The sequence below is a fragment of the Equus przewalskii genome, chromosome 5 (genome assembly GCF_037783145.1).
Source record: "Equus przewalskii isolate Varuska chromosome 5, EquPr2, whole genome shotgun sequence".
Classification (NCBI taxonomy): Eukaryota; Metazoa; Chordata; class Mammalia; order Perissodactyla; family Equidae; genus Equus; species Equus przewalskii.
This window is the reverse complement of record NC_091835.1, coordinates 24,181,717-24,204,301: the sequence shown is the minus strand read 5'-3', so window position 1 is coordinate 24,204,301 and position 22,585 is coordinate 24,181,717. Positions and strand designations below refer to the sequence as shown.

The 22,585-nt window shown below is 56.6% G+C and overlaps 2 protein-coding genes across 5 annotated transcripts in view; both read left to right on the top strand.

Annotated features, from left to right (window-relative positions):
- PER2 (period circadian regulator 2) overlaps positions 1-13,870 on the top strand; it is a 42,536-nt gene extending 28,666 nt beyond the window's left edge. For all 3 annotated transcript variants that reach the window (XM_070618780.1, XM_070618782.1, XM_070618781.1), the window contains 8 exons: positions 17-141; positions 985-1,149; positions 2,061-2,315; positions 4,512-5,350; positions 6,545-6,731; positions 7,663-7,855; positions 8,738-8,888; positions 11,639-13,870. In XM_070618780.1, the coding sequence (XP_070474881.1) occupies positions 17-141; positions 985-1,149; positions 2,061-2,315; positions 4,512-5,350; positions 6,545-6,731; positions 7,663-7,855; positions 8,738-8,888; positions 11,639-11,788 (2,065 nt within the window). In that variant the 3' untranslated portion in view covers positions 11,789-13,870. The remainder of the gene's footprint in view (positions 1-16; positions 142-984; positions 1,150-2,060; positions 2,316-4,511; positions 5,351-6,544; positions 6,732-7,662; positions 7,856-8,737; positions 8,889-11,638) is intronic.
- A 4,558-nt stretch (positions 13,871-18,428) lies between these two features.
- Positions 18,429-20,351, top strand: HES6 (hes family bHLH transcription factor 6). Of its 2 annotated transcripts, none has more exons than XM_070618779.1 (4): positions 18,429-18,612; positions 18,691-18,777; positions 18,891-18,932; positions 19,228-20,271. In XM_070618779.1, the coding sequence occupies exons 1-4, from the start codon at positions 18,532-18,534 to the stop codon at positions 19,354-19,356; spliced, it is 339 nt and encodes a 112-aa protein (XP_070474880.1). In that variant the 5' UTR covers positions 18,429-18,531; the 3' UTR covers positions 19,357-20,271. The 2 variants fall into 2 exon arrangements, with proteins under 2 accessions (XP_070474880.1, XP_070474879.1); XM_070618778.1 differs by having other exon boundaries at positions 18,438-18,612; positions 18,891-18,972; positions 19,228-20,351.
- Positions 20,352-22,585: the final 2,234 nt, after the last annotated feature.

The following is a 22,585-nucleotide window of genomic DNA, read 5'->3' as shown; positions in this document are numbered from 1 at the left end:
GCCACCCGCCCCGCAGGTACCTGGAGAGCTGCAGCGAGGCCTCCACCCTGAAGAGGAAGTGCGAGTTCCCCGCCAACGTCCTCACACAGAAGGCCAGCGATAAGCGGAAGGCCACCGTCGGCCCCGGGCTGCGTTGCACAGGTGTCTTGTTCGTTTGGGCTGTTTGCCGTGTAGTAGCTTAGGTCCCCTCCATTGGGCTCAGGCATCATTTGAAGGCCTGGAGTCCCCTTCTCCCCCCCATATGAATTCCGAGCAGCTTCAGGGACACAGTATGGGCCTGTGGGCTGTTTTCAGAATGACCAAAGTACCTCAAAAGTCAGCAACCTTCTTATGAGCTGGAGGTAAAGGCGATTCTGGACTTTGAGAACAGGATTCTGCTGGGCTGCGGTGGCCTGGGGCGTCTCAGGGTGTCATTCTCGGGCAGGTCCTGTTTCCATGGTGTCTCGCAGGAACGCTGGCCTGTGAATGTTAGCCTGACCCACGAGCCAGATCAAATCTCAGGCCCCTCAAATGTTGTGAGTGTTGCTGGTGGTCGTTTCCGGGATCAAAAGTCAGGTAGCCCATTGTTGATGAGGCACAGTTGGACAGTCAGGCTGTGAGCGACAGTCTGCACCCTAGCCCCCAGGGAAGAAGAGCAGACCACTTGCTGGCTCTCCCCAGAGAGTCTGCTGCTGGCTGCCTGGCAGCCCCTCCCCACCAGTCCACGGAGGGGCTCCGGGCTTGGCCAGAGCCCCTGACCCAAAGTGCCCGCGGCTGCCCAGCCGCCTGCCTCCTCCCAGAGGACTCGGGATGTAAGACAGTAATTGTTCCATTTCAGAATGTCCCCCGTGAATACACACCTGAGGACAAATCGTCACCTGCCAGGATGTGCACAGACTGTGCGGTCACTTGGGTATCCGAGCACCGTCTAGCCGGGGGCGTGTCTTATCCGAGTGGTTCCATTTTTATTACGTTTTGTGTCTGCTTCCATTTTCTCTTATAAAGAGACGGCATCGCACCCCAAGGTCAACAGCCACGCGGACGTCAGCGCACACTTGACCTCGCTGACGCTGCCCGGCAAGGCGGAGAGCGTGGTGTCCCTCACCAGCCAGTGCAGCTACAGCAGCACCATTGTCCACGTGGGCGACAAGAAACCACAGCCTGAGCTGGGTATGCTCGTTGGTTCTCGGATGGTATCAAAGGCAATCAGATTTTAATAAAAATTAGAAGTGTTGACTGCCATATTAAAATTTTATTTGTTTTTCCAAATGCGGGAGTACTCTGCCACAGCCCACTAAGGGGGTTCCAGGAAATCTGGGCGCATGGAATGCGGGGCGGGCATGGCCACACCTGTCCTCATTCCCCTCTGTGCTCTGGCGCCACCTCGTGGCAGTTGTTGTAAATATGGAAGGTGTGATAATGGAGCTGAGCCTGGCCCCCCAGAACTGAGCAGGGATCCCAGGAGGGCCCCCCACCTCCCGCTACATAGATGGGGTTGCAGGCCTATCCCTGCCCAGCCTCAGCCTCCCCTCCACGTCACCCCCAGCAGGACAGCCAAGGGCGTCGTTGTTGAGCTGTCTTGTTCTTCAGAGCAGCCCTGAGTGAAATGAATCCTGAATGTGTGCTTTGTTTGGAAGACGGAGATGCTGATGGAAAAGTAGGGGTCCAGAGAGTCAATGTGGCCTTTCAGGACGGCCGGTGGGTCCTGCCTGCCCTGTCCTGTCTGCACCGGCCGTTCCACTGATCACACTGTCTCGCCCCATGGTCCTGAGCCAGGCCAAGGTTGTGTCCGAAAAGCTAAGGACAGCCTAGGGATATCTTCGCCGTCAGAGGCTGAAACCCCAAATTTCCGTTTGTCTAGAAGACTGATCCCAGAGACCCCGGGGTGATCGGGGCTTTCCGTCATGCGTTCGCCTTGATTGTTAAGTTTCTCAGAAAGCTGAAGGGCTGCAGCGTGACTTTCATCCCCATGCTCTGGGCACCGGGGAGGAACCTTGTCTGTGAAGCATTTCTCGTTGGGTGTTCAGCTGTCTGAAATACACGGGCCCCTGTGGATGAGAGGTCTGCATCTTCTCTTGCAGAGACCGTGGAAGACCCTGCAAGTGGGCCCGAGTCTGTGGACTGCCCGGTCGGCCCCGCCCTGCCCTGCAGCCTTGGCCAGGAGAAGGAGCCCTTCCGGAAGCTGGGCCTCACCAAGGAAGTGCTGGCCGCCCACACCCAGAAGGAGGAGCAGAGCTTCCTGCTGAAGTTCAAAGAAATCCAGAAACTCGACCTTTTCCAGTCTCGCTGCCATTATTACTTAGAAGAAAGATCCAAGGGGCAGTCGAATGAAAGAAGTAAGTAGTGATACCTAAATTCCATATGGATTTTTAAAAAAACATTATTCTTAATGGTACTGAGTCCAGTGCTGCTTGCAAAGTGTGAAATGTCCCCAATTCAGGACACGTGAGTTTGTAAGGCAGCTTTTGGAACTTTCCCATGATGCGGTCTGTTGGGGGGAATGCTCTCAAAGATGTCATCTCGTGTTCCAAGGCCAGTGCTGTAAATAGCAGTGACAGTCCCAGGCTAGACCCCTATGGAACACAGGGCGGGGCAGTTGCAATGCTGCCATGTCAGACATTTCTTGTCTGGGTGACTGCAAGGGGCTGGGGACCCTACCCCACCTGCCCACCCCGACGGGACCCTGGGAGAACCAGGCTGGCCACAGGCTAATTCACCTCCAAGAGAATGAGTGCAGTACTGATGGAGTATCTGGTGTTGGGCTCCTGAGGAAGGAGGGAACCTGGACTGACACCGTGAGAGGGAATGGCAGCCTTCTCCCCAGAAGACGCACCCTCCTGACTGGCTGGCCTCAGTGCTGAGCTGCAGACTCCGAAGCAGACAGAGCCTGTGGGTGCTTGAAGCTGCCTTTTTGGCTGAGAGCCACCAGGTGGTCTTCGGGCAAGGGATGGAGTACAATAGACTAGCTTCTTTGCCCCTTTTCTGGTCCAGGACTCTGGCTCCTGACCCCTAGCCACCTTCCCAGCCCTCATGGACAGGGCTGGGCTGATCAGAGATACCACTTCTTCACTGGGCCACCAGGGCCTGACATGGATCAGAGCTGATGAGCCCAGGGGACACACACACCCCAAGGACCCAGCTCCCCCTGGGTCTCTGGGCAGACACACCCCCTGGGCAGGGCTTGGTGTGGAGTTCCAACTCCCTCTTGCCCCCTTGACCCAGCAGTTTGTGCAGTGCACAGACCGCACAGCTGTCCACAGCAGCCCCACCCACACCCTGAGGTAATATCACAGGAACCCATTTCTTTAGCCGCTAGTCCCACAGGGGACAGATTTTCTGCAGGAAGAACACCAGAGACAGAGAGTCTGAATTGCAAAACCTCCACCCACTTAGCAGTTTGCCTTGGGCTGGCCCATTGCCTTCAGCATGTAGCAAAGGCATGGGACACCCCTTGGCACAGCAAACAGATAGATGTCCCTGCACGCCTGCTGCCAGAGCTCTCAATTACCCTGTGTGTGTGAGAGGAAAAGCAGGTTCCTGGGACCATCCCAGTGCCCATCCCACCCCAGGTGAGGCATGACCCCCAGCCCGCAGGACTCCTGGCACTGGCCGTATCCGGGGGAGGTGTGGGGACGTGCCCAGAATCCCTCTGTCACCAGTAGAGTCCCTCCAGCCTCTGAAGAAGGCCTCGTCTCGGCAGCACTTGTCATCGGAGAGGAAGAATTTGGTTCTGAGGGCGTGTCCCCTTCCGCGTGGGCTGGAATCACAGGCTTTCTCTGACAGGTGAAGCAGGAAACATCTCTTTCTAAGGAACAGTGGTGATAAAGCTCCTAAAATTGAAAAATAAGGTTAGATGAGCTCAGTGGTTCGGCCTTTCAGATTTCACAAACCCAGCATTGGGGCAGAGCATCGACTTGCCAGCTTTTTACTTTTTTTGGACAAATAAAACCTTTTTTTTTTTAAAGATTTTTTTATTTTTCCTTTTTCGCCCCAAAGCCCCCCGGTACATAGTTGTGTATTTTTAGTTGTGGGTCCTTCTAGTTGTGGCATGTGGGATGCTGCCTCAGCGTGGCCTGATGAGTGGTGCCATGTCTGTGCCCAGGACTGAAACCAGTGAAACCCTGGGCCACTGAAGTGGAGCGCGAGAACTCAACCACTCGGCCACGGGGTCGGCCCCCAAATAAAACCTTTTTAATACCACTTACCATCAGTTTCCTCTTGTAAAAGAAAGGACATTTTGTTACCAGAAGGAAACAAGGAATGTGGCCTTGCAATTAAGGGCAGTCCTTTAAATTGACAATCTAGTTTTAGGAAAACTTAATGTTTTGCCCTGATTTTTCTCGCTTCACCAAGGACCAGGGAAAACCATCTGGTGGACCCATTGGGACCCAGGTTGGCATCTGGGCACACGGGACTGTTGAATTAGGAGGTGCCTTCAAGTTTCTGAGACTCTACACGTCTCTGAGGGTTGACATAACAGGAAACACGTAAATCTTTACATTTTAACTCTGGTGGATTTTCCATTCTTTTAGTCGCTCCTGGACTAAGAAATACCTCTGGAATCGATTCATCGTGGAAAAAAACTGGGAAGAGCAGAAAATTGAAGTCCAAACGGGTCAAGCCTCGAGATTCCTCCGAGAGCACTGGGTCTGGGGGGCCTGTGCCCCACCGGGCCCCACTGGGGGGCCTGAACGCCACGGCCTGGTCGCCGTCAGATGCATCCCAGTCCAGCTGCCCCGCCATGCCCTTCCCCGCCCCTGTGCCGGCTTACTCCCTGCCCGTGTTTCCAACCCCAGGAATCGTGCCTGCACCAGGGAGCATGGCAGCAGCGCCCCTGGCTCCCCACACCAGCTTCGCGGTGCCCACGGTGCCCATGGACACCCAGCACGAGTTTGCCGTCCAGCCCCCGCCATTCGCCACCCCCTTGGGCCCGGTCATGGCGCTGGTGGTGCCCAGCTATCCTTTCTCCCCGGTGACCTCGAACCTGCCCCAGGCCTTCTTCACCAGCCAGCCCAACTTCCCATCCGAGGTGCTCCCTGCCTCGCAGCCCGAGTTCCCTGGTCGGACCTCATCCCCCAGACAGCCGTGCGCCTGTCCTCGGGCAGAACAAGGGCCACTGGCTTCGAGAGCCACCACTCCGGCCACCCCACCGTCGGTCGCCGCGCCCACAGGCAGGGCCTCCCCACCACTCTTCCAGTCCCGTGGCAGCTCACCCCTGCAGCTCAACCTGCTGCAGCTGGAGGAGACGCCCGAGGGCAGCACCGCCGCCACAGCAACCGCGGGGACCACGGTGACTGCGGGGACCACAGGGGCGGGGCCGGACTGCAAACCTGGTGCGTCCTGCAACCAGCAGCCAAAGGCCCTCTCAACCGTAAGGACAGCCTGATGCTCTTTCTCTAAAGCGGGCAGCAAACCGACACCCCGTGGGTGGGTGGGAGGCACGTTGCCGTCTCAGACGGGCGTGGGTCCGTGCACTTGAGGTTTGTGCCGAACCACTTCCGTGCTGACAAAAACTCAGGTGCTAGAAATTCCCGACTTCTGCTTGAATGACCCTGTCAGGGCAGACTAGTGGGAGGTTTTTGTCTTGGGATCTGAACGAAGGAGGATAGCTTGGTTGTCTGGTGGTAAATGCAGGATCCAAGGAGCCGCACGTGACTTCGTGGTTATGGGGCTCGAAGTTTTTCGTGCCTCCTTCAGGGATAAAGCACCATCGGGGTCGAATGCCAGACCCACGGCTCCTCGCAGGGGCTGGGGGAAGCTGGTGCAGGGGCTCAGGGTGAAGGAGGAGGGAGAGGAGGGGAGCTCTCAAACCAGTGCCTCAGGGCATCCTCCCAGGGTGCGGCGTGGAGTTCTTACTCGGTGAATGAAATTGTCATTTTATTTCCAATTCAACCCCTTTGTGTTCTGGACGAGCTTCAGTGGTCCTAGCATCAGTGGAGGCAGCACATTCCTTCGATGCCCCAAGGAGGGAGCTGCGGGGGCTCCCTGCCTTTCCCCTGGGGTGGGGGGCGGGGGGAGTGGAAGCTCGCAAACGCAGATCAGCTCTCTTAGCGTCTCTGCCGCCCTCCTGACCCCTGTCTCGGGGGGTCCTGGGCCTACAGTCCGGGTTACACGGCTCCTAGGGCCAGTGCTCCCAGGCCTAGCCCCTGCTCTAGAGCCTCAGGAGCTGGGAAACCTCAGCTGCACCCACTGTGGGGAGCAGCCCAGGGTGCTGCAGAGGCATTTTCTGCATCCCTGTCTGCTGTGGCTGAGGCACAAGCACGGGGCTTTCCGCCCGGGATCCAAGAACTGCCGTCTTCAGTGCGGCTCTCCCAGAATTAAATTTAAGGGCGTTCGTGGACCACCGAGATTCTCACCACAGTCCCGATAACCGCGGGGTCTCTTCGCATGGCCTTCTTCACTGGCATGTGAAGGAAGGGCCAGGGATCCAGGGAGGGGTGCCCTTCGCTGTGTCCCCGAGTGACCTTGGGCAGACAGCCTCTCCACAGCTCCCGCCCCTGCCCTTCTCGCCCTACCTCGCTGTGTGCCTTGTCCTGACTGAGGTGCCCTCTCCCTGTTCCTCCAGCGCCACGAGCCCGCAGACCCCCAGAGCAGCGACGCCCTCTCCACGTCCAGCGACCTGCTCGACCTGTTACTGCACGAGGACCTCTGCTCGGCCACAGGCTCGGCCCTGTCGGGAAGCGGGGCCTCTGCCACCTCTGATTCCCTGGGTTCCGGCTTGCTGGCCTGTGAAGCGTCCAGAAGCGGGACAGGTATGTTGGTGGCGACGGGAGCACCTGCGTCCCGGTGGATGGGCTTTTAGGCTGCTGGGTTTCAGGGGCGTTTGGAAGATTCTCACGTGATGTACCTGGGTGTCCTCAACTTTTCCCACACCCCCCGAATGAGCTCCCCAGAGCCGTGGGTGCTCCAGAGTGCTCCTCAGAGCCACAGCAGTGCAGACGGGCGGGCAGGTGCTCCTCCTGTCTGGGCTCTGCTGGCACAGGTGCTGGGCCCTCGCCAGTCACCTCTGTCACCTGTCCCCTTCGATGGTGGCATCCCTGCAGGCCGCACACCACGGCTGGCCCTTGTTGGGCCCTCTCTCAGGCTCTTGGCTGTGCCAGGAGGGCCGGTAGTGGTTCACCTTCTTGAGTTAGTTCCCCTCCTGTGATCCTGGCGTGTGGACCACGTGCTCGACCACCCGGGATCTTTCCAGTGTAAACTGGAACCTCCGTCAGGGGGAACGCACCCTCTCTCCACAAATGCTAAGACCCTGCTTCCCTGAAGTGACCTTTCACGTCCCCTGCGTCCCCGGCCTCTCTCCCTGCGGGAGGCCCACTCTGCATGCCCTGGCCCAGCCGCCTCCTGCTTGTGAAACCAAAACCGGCTTCTCCCTGGTCCGGCTTGGTCAAGAGGTAGTGAGCACTTGGGAAAGAAGACCCCGATTTCTAAGACGTGGCCCCACCCAGGCTCTCGGGGCCTCCCTGGGAGAGAATCACCTCCATGGAAGGACTGGCTGGTATCCCATTTCTAAATTATCCAGATGATTCGAGAATTGGGAAGGGAAGGGAAAAACCACCAACACAAGCCCTCGTTCCCAAAGACGACTCCTCAGCTCCCTAACGCTGCCGTGACTGCACACGAGCGCGTTAGGCCAGGTTCAACATGGCGTCACAGGCTCCGACCCGCCCCGTTTGTGTTTTAAAGGCAGTAGTGACACGAGTCACACCAGCAAATATTTCGGAAGCATCGACTCTTCGGAGAACAATCACAAAGCGAAAGCGAAGGTGGACGTGGACGGAAGTGAGCACTTCATCAAATACGTCCTGCAGGACCCTGTCTGGCTGCTGATGGCCGACACGGACGACAGTGTCATGATGACGTACCAGATGCCTTCCCGGTACCCACCCTCTGCCTTCTCCTAGGGGCGCGCGAGGCCACCCGGTCGAGGGGACTTCCCTCTGAAGCCTTATCTCAGATGGGGTTGAGTGCAGCAGGTAGAGGAGGGGGTCCCTCTGGATGGTTCTGCTGGTCCCGCGGAGCCCTGGAGCAGCCTGCAAGGAAGGCGGGCTCCCGGCCACCCTCCAGGAAGGGTTTGCTTTGTGCCGCATCATCTCTCTGCTCTGTTGCCCGGTAACCCTGTGAGTAAATGGGGGGTGTCTTAGAGATGCAGAAACCCGGGGTCAGGTAGGGGACCAGCCCGAGGCCGCCAGTTGCTCCGTAGTGACCCCGGGTCTGTGTCCCGCTGTGACTCCACGTCAGGCTGCTCTCAGGAGCCGTCTGGTCCCTGCCCCAGCAGAGCACCCTCCGTGGGGGAAGCTGGGGGAAAGGAGGGAAGAAAGGGTTCACCTGAGGTCAGAACAGCCAGGCTCTGGCCGAGGAGTAGGGCTCCATCCCCAGGGCAGCTTCGGGCTGGCTCTTGTTGGCAGGAGGACGGTAAGGTTATTTGCCTGCCGTTCCACAGCAAGGATCTCCCAGATTAACCACCGTGCAGACCCCACGTCTGCGGGACCCGGGTCCCATGTCTAAGTGAAAGTAGAATGAAAATCGTCACTCAGATTATCATTTTAACAGAAAAACTGCAGGTTATTTACTAGGGAGATTAAGTTGCCTTAAATAAGGTAATTTACTTTAAATGGAAAGGGAGTTTGCATTAAACAAAACCATCTAAAATTACATTATTAATACTGAAAGAGTTGGTAGGAAAATGAGGGTATTCTTTAAAAGAATGAGAACCATTAAGACATTCTAAAGCTTACCTATTTCTAAATATTCTGTGAAGAAATCTGGAAACGGTTTTGAAGGAGGACCGAGAGAAGCTGAAAGTGATGCAGAGATTCCAGCCCAGGTTCACGGAGGGCCAGAAGCAGGAACTGCGGGCAGTCCACCCGTGGGTCCAGGCGGGCGGCCTGCCTGCGGCCGTCGACATAGCAGTAAGTCTCATGACTGGGTTTTTGATACTGCATTAAAAGGCGCTGGGATGGGTGCACTCTGTACTATCTTTGCAACTGTTCTATAAACTTAAATTTCTAAAATTAAAAATTCAGGGCCAGCCCGGTGGTGCAGCGGTTAAGTGCGCACGTTCCACTTCGGCGTCCCAGGGTTCACCAGTTCAGATCCCAGGTGCGGACATGGCACCACTTGTCTAGCCATGCTGTGGCAGCATCCCACATATAAAATAGAGGAAGATGGGCACGGATGTTAGCTCAGGGCCAGTCTTCCTCTAAATGAATGAATGAATCAATCAGTAAATAAAATTAAAAGTTCATTGAAAAAAAGATGCCGTGACACTGTTAGGTCTACTTGAAAGAACTTCCTTCTGGTGGCTTTTCGTCACTGTTCCCAAAAAGGTCTTCTAAATATCTGATCTCATTCGAGAGCTGAAACTTGAATTTTTTTCTTTCTTTCAATTCTGTTTTCAATTGAAAAAGCAAAACCAAAAGCCACCTGTCCTGTCATCAACCCTCAGTATCCGCGTAGGCCATTAAATAACGGTGGGAGTGTCAAGGTCCCCCTTTTCTGCTCTCACCAGGCTGCGCCCCCTCCAGCTGCCCCGTCTGTCTCTGTTCTTCCCGAGAGTTCTAAAGATAGGTGTGTGCCCAGCTCCTCTCTCCTGCGCCCTCCTGAGCCCCATGCCCTGGACGCTGCTCTTGTCAAGGTCCCAGTGGCCTCCAGCAGCTGAAGCCACTGCCTTTTCTGTCCTCACTTACAGGACCCATTATTTAGGACGACCCCTCCCCTTGGAGCTCCTCCCTCCCTCGGCCCCGCCCTGTGCTCTCCTTGTCTGCCCGGGCCTCCTGGTCTCCAGGGTGGAAGCGGGGCCCCAGGCTGAGGGTTCGAGCTCTTCTCTGTCTGCCCTGCCCTCAGGACCAGCTCTTGCCCCCGATGGGCAGTGTGCTGAGGGTGCCCGACATCACCCTCCAGTCCAGCCCTCTGCTGAACTTGATCTGTCCAAGACCCACCTCCTGATTATCCTCAGAGGGAACCTGCCCCCTGCTATCTTCCCACTTCACTCTGGGGCGACTCCATGACTCCACTTGCTCAGGCCACAAACTCTGTGTCACCCCAGTCTGTCCTCTTAGACCTCCAGTCACTAGGAGTCATGTTGGCTCGACCTTCAAGGTGGATAGGAACCAGCCACTTCCCATCATCTCGTGTCACCACCCTGGTCCAAGCCACAATGCTGCTTCACCTGGATTGTCACAATAGCCTCCCAGCTGCACTTTCTGTTCCCCCTTGTCCCCTACAGTCAGATCCCATCACCCCTCAATTCGGAGCCCTTCCAGCGGTGCCCCATCTCAATCAGAGCAAACTGCCACAAAGCCATACACATCTGACCCCCTCTTACATCTTTCATGTCCTCTCCTGTTTCTCTGCCCCTCACTGTCTCCTCTCCAGCTACACTAGCCTCTTGGCTGTTCCCTGAACTCATCAGGCAGCATCCTGCCTCAGGGCCTTTGCACCTGCCCTTCCTTCTGCTTGAAATCCTCTTTCCTCAGATAGACACATGACTCAATCTGGCTTCCTTCAAGTCTTTTTTTCACATGTCGTTGTATTATCTATTGCTGCATAGAAAATACCCCCAAAACTTAGTGGCTTAAAACAGTAAACATTTTTTATCTGTCTCCTACTGTTTCTTTGGGTTGGGAATTTAAGAGCAGCTTAGCTGGGTGATTCTGGCTCAGGGTCTCTCCTGAAGTTGAAGGCAAGATATTGTCTGGATCTTCTGTCATCTGAAGGCTGGATTGCGGCTGGAGGATCCGTTTCCAGGGAGGCTCCCTCACCCGCCTGTGAAGCTGGTGTGGCTCCTCACCACGTGGACCCCTCCACAGGGCTGCCTGGGTGTCCTCGTGACATGGCAGCTGGCTTCCCCCAGAGGGAGCTGCAGTGCCTTTTATGACCCAGTCTCAGAGGTCACACGTCACTTCCGTCACATCCTCTTTGTTAGGGGCGAGTGCCATGCCTAAGAGGAGGCAAATGAGGCTTCGCCTTTGAGGGAGGGGTGTCAAAGAATTTGTGGACATACTTTAAAACCGCCACAGTCAGCCTCTCTGTGGCCTTTTCTGAGTGTCCAGTGTAAGTTTACAGACATCCTCCACGTACATATCTTGTTCCACGTCAACCTAGCCCTTTCCATCTTTGAATACACTGTAGAGCACTTCTCCTTTCGTTTCTTGTCCCTCTCCACTACTAGGATGTCACCTCCTCTGGGGCGGGATCCTCGTCTTTGTCTACTACTTGAATCCCGGTGCTTAGAACATGCCTGGAACGTGACAGGTGCTAATGATAGTCGGGGATGAACAAATGGGACGGTCCATTGCTGATGTCCCATTTTACAGATTAGGAAACTGAGGTTAGAGAAAGCGGGCAACTTGACTCCAGGTCCCACAGGCCAGAGGAGGAAGAGCGAGAATGGAGCCTGAGCCACTGGTCTACACCACCCCCGCCTTTTAAAAGCTGCCTTTCAGATAAGGGCCCCAAGGACCCTCCCCTGGCCCTGGGGGAACCCGGAATGGGGGCTTCTTCGAGAGCAGGGGCCCCACAGCCCAGCGGCACCCTCAGAGGCTGCCCGCCCTCCTGCCTCTGCTCCAGCAGCCTCGGGGAACGCCTGGTCACCTGCACCTCCCTCATTTTGTAATGAAGATCTCATTTTTGTTACTGATTTCACATTCTTCCTTTTAAGGGATGTGTTTACTGTGAAAACAAGGGAAAAGGCAACATTTTTGTACCGTATGAGGAAGATATCCCTCCTCTGCAACTCAGCGAAGCAACAGACACCAAAGAAGAGGAAAATGGAGCCCCCCTCAGTCACAGAAGCAAGGAGCAGTCGTAACCCCCCTGCCCCCAGCCCGCACAGCCGCGGTCTGCGTTAGATGGTGCTCAGAAGAGAAGAAGGAGCTTCATTGGTTTCTGAGGAAATGGACAGATAGGCTAATGTTGCTTTTCTTTGTTTTAGAAAAAAAAAAAACATAGTTTTCTGAAGGGGTGATTTAAAACTGTGTAGGGTGAGAAGAGTTTGGGAAGGAACACATTTTTATATTTAAAATATAAATACGAGTTTTGGGGAACGGGGGAAGAGGTTTTCATAGTTCTTTAACCTGAGAAAGACTGAACCCCCTCATTGTGAGTGTCGGGGGCCATCCTATGGCTCTCAGAAGTCCTCGGACCACGATGAAGCCTCTGTAGCCAGTGCACCAGTGTGCACGGCCTCCCATGGGTTGCCGGAGGCATCGTATCCAGCCGTGGCCAACAGCTAGGATGCCGCGTGCCGCTCTGACCTGAGGGCACCAGCCTCCCGGAGCCTCCGCAGGGTGCGTTTGGATCAGATCAAATTCTGTCCTCTCTCGGGGCTGCTTTTTATCTAAATTATCGTTCAGTCAAACTAGATGTTTTTAAAACATACCAAGTAGAGATCACAGCCTCTCCTAACTTTCTTTCAAAATGTTTCGCGTTCAGCAGCGTGAAGCGTAGTTTGGCTTCAGGTAGCGTAGTGGCGAGCATTTCAATCTGACGCAGTTTTCATTGGGGGCGAACAAAGTTGAGATGCTCTCTCTGGACTAGTGAGCCTAGTGGTTTGTGTGACCAGCTCCATCAGATTAATCCACACCCAGACCCGTCTGAATATTTCTCCATCGTTCTTGTATCCTTTTCAGACCATGACCAATATGTAGACAAAATATGCTGTTGGTCACCTCTTTCCTGTGACTTCCCTCTGCACACCGGGCTCTCATCGCCACATTTGGGACCCATTCGTGTTTGTGCTTTGCTTGGAGCCTCCCAGACGTCAGCCCTGGGCCAGCCCAGCTAGCGCCTTCTCCTGCAGACCATGTCTGTGCTTTCCGGGGGGCCGTGAGCTCACCTCTCCCACCCCACCCTGGGCTGGGACGCTGGCCCTCACTCTTTCCGTGGGCTTGACCTCGTGCTGCAGCTTCTGATCTCTGCCGTGATGTCCGCTCGTGTCACCAGCAGTTTCTGGTCATTGGGACACTTGGCAAAGAGTGAGGGCAGCCTGTCCAACTTTTACAAAACCTCACGTTGCATCGTTATCCCAAAGATTGTTTGGAAAAATTTTATATTGGTCCCTGGTGTGAGTGGGAAGTTACCACTGAGGAAACAATTGACTTAAACTTGGATGGAGTCTGTAGAAACTGAGAAGGAAGCAGGGTTGTCTTGTTCTCTGTTGGAGGAGCAGCTGCTCGAGCAGGTGACATCTCCTTGTAACCCAGTTGATTTTCATCGTAAAACCATCTTATGCCTGAATATTAATTCTATTTTTTATAAACTGAAACACAAGAACACTGTTTAATTTTTTTTTTCTAATTTACAAAGTAGCATCACCTTCAGATGCCCAAAATGAGGTGGTGGTCTGTGCATTTGTGTGGAAATAAGATGCTGCAAACTGCTTCCTGCCTCTGAAGTCAGACCATTAAGGGATTGGACCCTAGTCAAGGTCACATGAATGTTACCTAAACACAAAACTGCCAAAACTGTCTCTACTGTTCTGAGTGTTTACCGTTGGCATTCTTTTATTATTTAACGTGTACTCATTGTTAACTGCATCGCTTCAACACATGCTGAGAAGTTGACAGTAGGAGCATTTTGTGAAATTGTTTACACGGTGCCACGCATCGACTTGTGTGTTTCTTTAGTCTCTGTGCTTACACGGGTGTTATAAAAACTTTTTCTCGATTTTAAACTGAGCCTTCTTTTTAATATATTCCTAAGAAGATGTGTAAATAAGCTCTCAGAGTCTGTGCAATGACTTGTTAAGCCTTTCGGGACAAATGGTTTGTTCACGCGCCAACTAAACCTTCTCCACCCAGTGCAATATGTTTGTCTGACGGCTTGTGTCTTTTTACGACTTTTTTGCCTTTTAGAAAATTGGTAAATAAAGCAAGTATATTTTTATTTTTAATTGTATGTACTTTTTGTTGTTGTTTGGTGAGAAAGATCGACCCTGAGCTAACAGCCATTGCGAATCCTCCTCTTTTTGCTTGAGGAAGATTGTCCCTGAGCTGACATCTGTGCTAGTCTTCCTCTATTTTATATGTGGGACACCGCCACAGCATGGCTTGATGAGTAGTATGTAGGTCCACGCTGAGGATCCAAACCAGCAAACCCTGGGCCACTGAAGCAGAGTGCACAAACTTAACCACTACACCACCGGCCTGGCTGCTAATTGTATGTATATTTAGTGTAGCACAGAGCAAAAACAATAGAGATGAAAGATTATCAAAGGATTTCTTTTAAAAAGAACTCTAGAAATCCTGCGTTAGGGACACTTCTATCACAAAGGCCTCCCTCCTCTCTTCTCTGGTGCAGCGTGCTTCTCAATGGTCCCTTCCTGTCTGTTTTAAGGACACTTCTCTCTTACACTCTTGACACGCTCCTCGCTCCTTGGCCAGCAGCCACCGGGTGCACATCCTGTGCTGTAAATCTGCTCTTGTAATCCAGTCTTCCCACAGTCTTTTCTCTTGCACATGGAAGGGTGGGACTGCTTAGCTTGTCCCAGTGACCCTGGGAACCTGCTCTGGGTTGTCTGTCCCTTCTGGGTATGCTGGCCACGCACCTGAAGGCAGAGAGGTCTGAAGGATCCCAGTCCGGAAGGCCTCGGGCCCCTGTCAGAGGTGATACAGGCAACCAGCAGTCTTCTCCCACCCCACCCACCCAGTCCTTCCATCCACAGTGAAGCCCTGTGGGGCCTGGTCGAAACTGGAGGGCTGCTCCCCACTTCCTCCCACTTTTCACACCAAGACCATGAGGGTCAGAGCAGGGAGATGAATGGATCCTGGACCCAGTGCCCAGCCTGCCAGGAGCTCCCTGAACAGGAGGGAGGGCTCAACTCTGTGACTCCTGGCCTGGCCACCTAAATCCAAGTGGTGAGGGAGGTGAGGCGGGACAAAAGGCAAAGTCCTCCCAGTGGGGACAGAGGCCTCTGCAAACTGGCTCTAACTGGCCAGATATGGCTGTTTCAATGAACTTCTGAGTGCCTTTGGGGACTCCTAATTGCATTTTTATTTACCATATAACCCCAAGGGCACCCTCCCTTTATTTCCAAACCAAAAGGACCTTCTCTGAGCCTCCTAGGCTGATTGCCCACAAGGGGCCTGGACATCCACAGGCTGGCCACTGCCTTTGTTCCCTGGGGATTTATGGCCTGCCATCCCTGCCAATAACTGGTCCCCCTGTGGCCACGAGAGCCCTGACCAGCCTCTGCTGGCCTCTGTTCCTGGATCTGAGGGGATCAAAGGGCCCAAATGCTCAGGAAGTCTGTGCTCAGGCAACCTTTGAAGGTGGGGTCGGTCCAACGGACAAATGGCAGGAAGTGGGTCTGCTAGGAAAGGCTGTGTGAGGGAGGGAGACAGGGTTTGGTGGCCCACAGTGTAGCCAGGCTTCCGGGAGGAAAAGTCCAAGCCAGCCAGCCAGTGGTCACACTAAAGGCAACTGAGGCTGACTTCAAAGATGGGACCTTGGGCAACTTCCGGTCCAACCAAGAAGGATTTTGCTAATTCATATACCCTGCTCTATCCTTATCCTTTTTTCCCCCCAAGGATAATTGGTCACACTGAGGCATATCCCAGCCTTTAATTTCTTCCTCCTTCAACTCTAGACAGCATTCCTCAATCTTCCCACCCCACGGAAGACCAGGCTTTTGAGGTCCCCAGCCCTCCCCTCAGCCTCTTCCCGTCTGACAACTGTCACCTGTCCTTTTGTTTTTACAAAGTCAACTTCATATCATGTCTTGTGACCATAACTAAGCCTTCCTTGTTTTCTCCATAGATTGAGTCTAAGTGTTGAATCCCTCTTCACCATATTGAACAGTGTTACATTGTTGTGATTGTGAAACAATTGGCTACTGAGGCAAGTAAGGGGGTAAGGTTACATTTCTCTTCTGGGACTTTTTGTTTTTCCTGGAGTTCCTAGTTGCCTTTCATTTTTCGCTTGCACCATTTGCCTTTATCGTTTCCTCCTCTGCTCCCCTATGCTCAGTACCCCATCCAATCAGATCTTCAACTGACCTTTCTCCAGAAGCCTCCCCAGGGCCCTGATCATCCTCTTCTAATATGAACTGCTTTTCCTGAAGAGCATTCTAAATTACGTGTTTGGCCTTGTTCAAACAGTATAATGGATAATGGGAGGGGTAAGAATCAGAGTACAAGAAATATCCCTGAGTGTATTTTTCCATATCTCAGTTTCTCAAAGTAGTGGAAGCTTAATTGTAGTTACTTGGGGTGAGGGTGGGGGGTAGGGGGTGGGTTCTCCTTCCCTGGGGTGATATATATATAAATGATGAAAAAGAATAAAGTTACAGGCCAGCTATGGGCTCTCTTAGGGTCCAAAACTCAAGCCCCCCAACTCTGTCAGCCTCCCTGCTAGGAGTAGAGGAGAAAGAGCATTGGGTCGCTGAACAGCCAGGGGAAGGTGGGAGGAAAAGAGCTGAGCTTGCTGGCTTGTGGGGGAGACTGAGGACAACAGGGGGTGATTGAAGTAAAGAAGTAGATTCATGCCCGGATGAGCAGTGCTGGGCTGGGGAAGTCTCAGGGGCCCGCTCACAGAGAGCAGCCAAGAGGCAGTGCAGGCTCAGGTGAAAATCAGCAGAAGGGGCTCCCGGGTAGTTGTAGAGGTCAGTGGGGTAACTTTGGGAACCTTCAAACCTCCCACCAACCTTGCCCTGCCTGTGGAGGTCCCTCTGATGGGGTCAGAGGGGGAAAGCATGGTGGGTGTCTGTGGCCTGTTGCTACCACCACCACACTGCAGCCCCTGGATGTTCCCCTCCCCTGCTGCCTTCCAGCCATGCTTGCAACATCCTCCCACCTTCCCTATCCACCCAGTGCTTCTGTGAGGCCAGGCTCTGTGCTGGGGTAGACAGTGGGTCCTAGGTCAGACTGTACCCATGACCAGGGATGCTCATAGCCTGGAGGGATGCAGACCAGCCTGACAATCCCAATCCTGGGTGAGTACTGGGGGACTGAGTGAGGGTGCCGCGCTGCTGCAGGGCAGGTGGGCTCCCACCAGGTAGATGGATAGGGAAGCTGAGACCTGAACAGTGAGGAAATGGCCCTTGAAGGGGGTCTGGGAGTGTTCCAGAAGGAGGGCTCCGTGCAGGCTTCTCGGCATTCAGGCTCTGCCGGGCAGCCGCGGCTCGGACCTAGGCCAGTGGAGCAGAGGCCGGGTGGGGTCCCCAGGGCGCTGCCCAAGGGCGCGGCCCCACCGTGGCCCACACACACCCTAGTCCGGAGGCTGGGCCGGCAGATGGGCGGCCCGGGTAGAGGTCCGGCTGACACAGGCGCGCCCGCTGCCCGCCCGCGGGACAAAGCGGAGGAGACAAAGGCGCGGCCAACACCTGTCGCTCTTGGCGCGGCCGCCGCTTTTCCCCGCCGAAGCGGCTGCAGCTGCCAACTGTCACGGGCATCAAGTTACGGGGACCAGACGGCGGCCTCCGCAAGCCTGGCGGGGGGAGAGCTGGGGGGAGGGAGCCTAGGGGGGCTGGGGGGTGGGGAGGACGATGGGGACTGGCAGGGAGGGGGGGCCCGGGCGAAAGTTCGTTCATTCACCGGAAAGGCGGTGGGGTTGGGGGAGCCAGGGAAGGGCGGTGGGGGGCTGGTTGAGTGGGCAAAGGGAGGTCAAAGAGGGGCCGGGGGAGCGGAGATTAGGGGGAGATGGGGTGTTCTGGGGGCCAGCGACGATGACAAGGAAAGAATGGGCAGCGGCGGAGAGAGGCCCGGGGGAAGGGGAATAGGCTGCTGAAAGGTGCGGACCAGGGAAGGACTAGCGGGTGTGGGGCAATGACCAGAATAGAGCCTGGAGGAGGAGAGGGACCCGCGAACCCCACTCCTCTAGGATCCCCACGCGGGCGCGGGGCGGCGTCCAGGGTCCGGCGTCGGGACCCACAAGTCCACAAGCAACGCAAGGGGGCCACAGGCCCGCTCCCACCCCCGGTGCTCCATGAGTGCCCCCTTCGCGGGGCTCCGCAACCACCCCAGCCGGACCCGTAGCCCCCTCCAGGTCCGGAGACCACGGCCTTGACTGTGGCCCTGCCCCCCAGGACCCAGCACTGGGGCACTGGCTAAAGAGCGCTCTGTGCAGAGGCACCTGCGGTGAACGACGTCCAGCATGAACGAATGAACTGATGAATGAACGGATGGATGGATGGGTGAGCTCCTGCTCCCAAGCGCAGCGGACCTGGGGGCCTCGCTCAGGGTAGGGAGGGAGACAGGAGCACCCCAGGCCGCAGCTCCCGAGTCACTCCCCGGCCTCCCCCGGCCCCCCGGGGTAGCCCCCTGATGGAGTCGCGCGGTGGCCGGGCTGGGGGCCCCGCCCGCCGGCCACGCCCCGCCAGCTGCGGGCCGACCGGACGGCGGGGCGGGACAAAGCGCGCGGCTCGCATTGACCTCGGCGCGCCCGGCGGCCGGCGGCTCCGGGCCAGCGCAGCCAATCGGCGCATTGAGATGCAAATGAGGCGCTATAAAAGGGGCGGGGCCGCGGCGGGCGGAAGACGCGCGGAGGCCGGGCGGCGAGGGCCCGGCGGCGGCGCTGCGAGGGGCGCGGCGCTCACCGGCTCCGGGCGCTGCGGGCATGGCTCCGCCCCTGGCGCCCGGCCGGGATCATGCGGGCCGGGAGGAGGAGGACGGCTGGGAGGCGCGGGGGGACCGCAAGGTGCGGGCCGGGGCCGGGGCCGCGGGTGGGCGGGCGGGGGGCTGCGCGGCCGGGGGCTCAGTCGCCCGCTCCCCGCAGGCTCGGAAGCCCCTGGTGGAGAAGAAGCGGCGCGCGCGGATCAACGAGAGCCTGCAGGAGCTGCGGCTGCTGCTGGCGGGCGCCGAGGTGAGGCGGGCGGGCGGGCGGGCGGGCGGCCGCCGGGGGCTGCCGGCGGGCGGGGTGCCGCGGCCCGGCCCGGCCTCACCGCCCCTCCCCACCCGGCTCTGCCGCCGGTGCAGGTGCAGGCCAAGCTGGAGAACGCCGAGGTGCTGGAGCTGACGGTGCGGCGCGTGCAGGGCGCGCTGCGGGGCCGGGCGCGCGGTGAGTGGCGCGGGACGGGCGGGCGGGGGCGCGGGCTGCGGGCGCCTGCCACCTGGGCGTGGGGCGCCTTTGCTCAGCTGGTCCCTGCCGGAACCGAGGACTTCCCCGCCCAGCGCTCCTGTGCTGTGGGCGGCGAGGACTTCCCCCGGAGAATCTCCTGGGTGAGCCCCGCGATCGCAGGCTGGGCGGGCGGGTCCGCCGCAGTCGCGGCTCACCGGGCTGGCACGGCTCTCTCCTTCCCACTCCCGGGCGCAGAGCGCGACCAGCTGCAGGCGGAAGCAAGCGAGCGCTTCGCCGCCGGCTACATCCAGTGCATGCACGAGGTGCACACGTTCGTGTCCACATGCCAGGCCATCGACGCCACCGTGGCTGCCCAGCTCCTGAACCACCTGCTTGAGTCCATGCCGCTGCGCGAGGGCAGCAGCTTCCGGGATCTCCTGGGGGACGCCTTGGCCGCGCCGCCGGGAGCCCCTGGGCGGAGCCGCTGGCTCACAGGAGGGACCGTGGGGTCCCCGCTGCCCAGCCCTCCGGGCCCCAGGGACGACCTGTGCTCCGATCTGGAGGAGGCGCCTGAGGCTGAACTGAGCCCGGCGCCTGCTGAGGAGCCGGACTTGGTGCTCCCAGCCCTGGGCAGCCTGACAGCTGCCCGCATATCCCAGAGCATCTGGAGGCCTTGGTGACTGCTAGCCTGGGGCTGCGGGGGTGGGCCCAGCTTTCTTGCTCTGTAGTCCCTTCTCCCTGGGGTCCAGATGTGGTGGGGCAGGGTCCTGGATGTCTCCCAGATCTGTCTGCCTCCCTCCTCCAGCTTACAGAGCAGTCCCAGAGGACCAGCCCAATCAGGCCCCTATCCCTGTTTCTTGAGGAAGTAACTTTTATGGGCCCCACAGCCCTCAGGTGCATGGAGAGAGGAAGCTACAGGCGGGAGAAAGAATCTTGCAGAGCAACCAAGGCTCTCTGGAGTTCTCCTGTCCCAGCCTTCTCAGGCACTTTGTGGGTCTGGGGACAGAGGTGACCCGAGTGACGCTGAGCCTCTCCTTCGTGCTGGGCACTAGTGTCAGGGCAGAGGGGGACCTCAGGCCCTGGTGGCCCTGGGCTTGAAGCTTGAACTTGCCACTTGAGCCAGGACACGGGGCGGGGGGGGGGGGGCGGGGGGGAGCAGGTGCGTTCTACAGCACTGCCCACAGCTGCCGGGAGAAGCAGGGCTCTCTTTACGTCTTGCATTTAGCACGCTCGAGCTTGTGTATTAGGTTGCCGTCAAATGTTCCAATTCTGTTAAATAAAGGATTTTGGAGAGTTCGTTACCCTTCTGAAGTATTACAGAATGATGCGGTGTCATTGATGTGTGAAATGCGTAAATACTAAAGCTCGTTTTTCCTGTATCTAGTGCTGGTGAGTGTTGTTAAAACTTCACACCCTTTGTCAGCAAAGTGAGCAGTGTAGTGGTGGTGGACCTGGGACACCCACCTTCCCCCCCAGCACATCTCACAGTGGACATCCAGCCCCACCCGCTCTCCCTGGGAATTGTGTTCATCCTGGAGATGGATACCGTTGGCACGGGGTTTGTCTCCAGAATAACTAAGCCATAGGGAAACAGCCCGTCCCTGGACCATTCTCTGGCTCCTGAGCTTCCAGGAATAAAACTAATGCCTAATTGCTAGCCACGTGGTTTGGAAGTTTCTTTTCAAAGACCTATTTTAGGACCCATGAGCACGATGCAGATGTTGGTCTATTTGTGTTCGGTTGTCACTTTTCTGAACTGAAGAGGGCGTTTCCCCGCCTGCAGGTGACGTCAGGGACAAGGAGACCCACCCAGTTCATGGCTTGGAGTAGGCAGCTCGCTCTGGAGGTCAAACTGGGCCCAGGAGGTCAGAAACCGTGGAGGGAGAGTGACGGGATGGGCAGCTGGGCTGTAGGGAGCCTGCCCTCCTGGGCTGGGTCAGGACCTGCATGTGGCTGGTGGTCAGCTGACAGCAGTCTCTGCCGCAGGTAGCTCAGCCCTGTCATCTCCTGCGCTAGGACCCCAAAGCGGCTTATTCTCACTTTAGGTTGGCAGTGCCTGGGCCGGGGCTGAGGTGTGACAACTGAGGATTGACACCTGGGTCTCCTCGCTGGCTGTGTGCCTTTGCTTCAAGAACAGCTTTCGCCACAGCCCTTTTAACGAGAGCTCCCCAGCACGTCCTGGCCACCAGGGGGCTTTCACACTGACGCCCCTGTTACTCAGTCTTAGACCTCAGCCACCAGGCTATAACCTGACTCAGCTTATTTTTTGTGACTGGGGATGAGTTGTTGAAGGGGGTGGCGTGGGGGAGGCAGGTCCATACAGAGGGCTCAGGAGGGAAGGAAACATTATTCCTGGCATTATTTAAATTGCCCCAGACAGACTGACGTAGGAGGTATCCACAGGGACACAGATGGAGAGCTGGTCCACCTGTGAGACTTCTGTCCCCTGTGGCTCCCGACGGCCACTGCGATGAGCTCTTGATGCCATTTGCATCAAGCCAGGAGCTGTTTTGAAGGAATAACTCTTTCCTCTTGTACCCACACTTGTGACATCTTCCCAGAGGCCCTGGAAGGGGGCCCAGGGGAGCCCAGGACTTGGGATGCAAGGTGCAGGAGGCTCACCTGGGGGGAAAATTGTCACTGGGACCAGGACCCTCCCAAGGTCAGAAGCCTCTAACCAGAACTCTAGCCCTGTGCCCCTCCCACCTATAAAGCAGCTTCTCCGAACCACTCCAGGAGCAGCCTCTTTTCTTAGAAACTTAAACGGCACCCAGAGCAGTGATCACTATCAGCCTCCAGAGGGCGAGAGCTGCTCTTTGCCCGGCGCAGCCTGGGACCACCAGCTTCCTGCCTGCGTTCTTTGGGAAGCGGGGTTCCCACTCTGCTAGACAACTGTCTCACGCCACCTCCTCTCTCTCGGAAGCCCCCTGGGCTCCCTCGCAGGCCTGGCGCTGGTTATTTGACAGCCTTGAGCGTTGCCTCCTTCCCACCCACGTCAAATCCCTAGCCCGCTCTATGAGTCTTCTCTAGCTGCCATAATAGCCACAAACTTGGTGGCTTACAATGACACAAATTTGCGATCTTGCAGCTCTGTAGGTCAGCACGCTGACACAGGATTTGTGAGGCTAAAATCAAGGCAGAGCTGCCTTCCTTTCTGGAGGCTTGAGGATGAAGCCACTTCCTTTCCTTTTCAGGCTTCAGAGGGCGCCCACATTCCTTGGCTGGTGGCCCCCTTCCTGCATCTTCAAAGCCAGCAAGGGTGCGTCTATTTGACGCTTCCGCCATAGTCACATCTTCTGCCCCTCCTCTCCTGCCTCCCTCTTCCTTCTCTTTATAAGGACCCTTGTGATCACATGGAGCCCAACTGGCTAACCCAGGATCATGTCCCTATCTCAAGGTCCTTGATCAGATGTGCAAAGCCTCTTTGGCTATGGAAGGTAACGCATTCACAGGTTCTGGGAATGAGGATGTGGACATCTTTGGCCATTATACTGCCGACCACACCAGACATTCTGCCTTCCATCGTGATGCAGCATGGTGCCCGTCTTCCACACAGGGGTTGGGTTGTCCCCTCTGACCTCCTCAGTGACCCTGCTCTCTCCACTGCATCATT

Coding starts and splice junctions, on each gene's coding strand:
- HES6 (XM_070618778.1), top strand. CDS start 18,532: ATGGCTCCGCCCCTGGCGCCCGGCCGGGATCATGCGGGCCGGGAGGAG. Junction 18,613..18,690: donor AGGCGCGGGGGGACCGCAAG/GTGCGGGCCGGG, acceptor CGCTCCCCGCAG/GCTCGGAAGCCCCTGGTGGA. Junction 18,973..19,227: donor GCTGCGGGGCCGGGCGCGCG/GTGAGTGGCGCG, acceptor TCCCGGGCGCAG/AGCGCGACCAGCTGCAGGCG.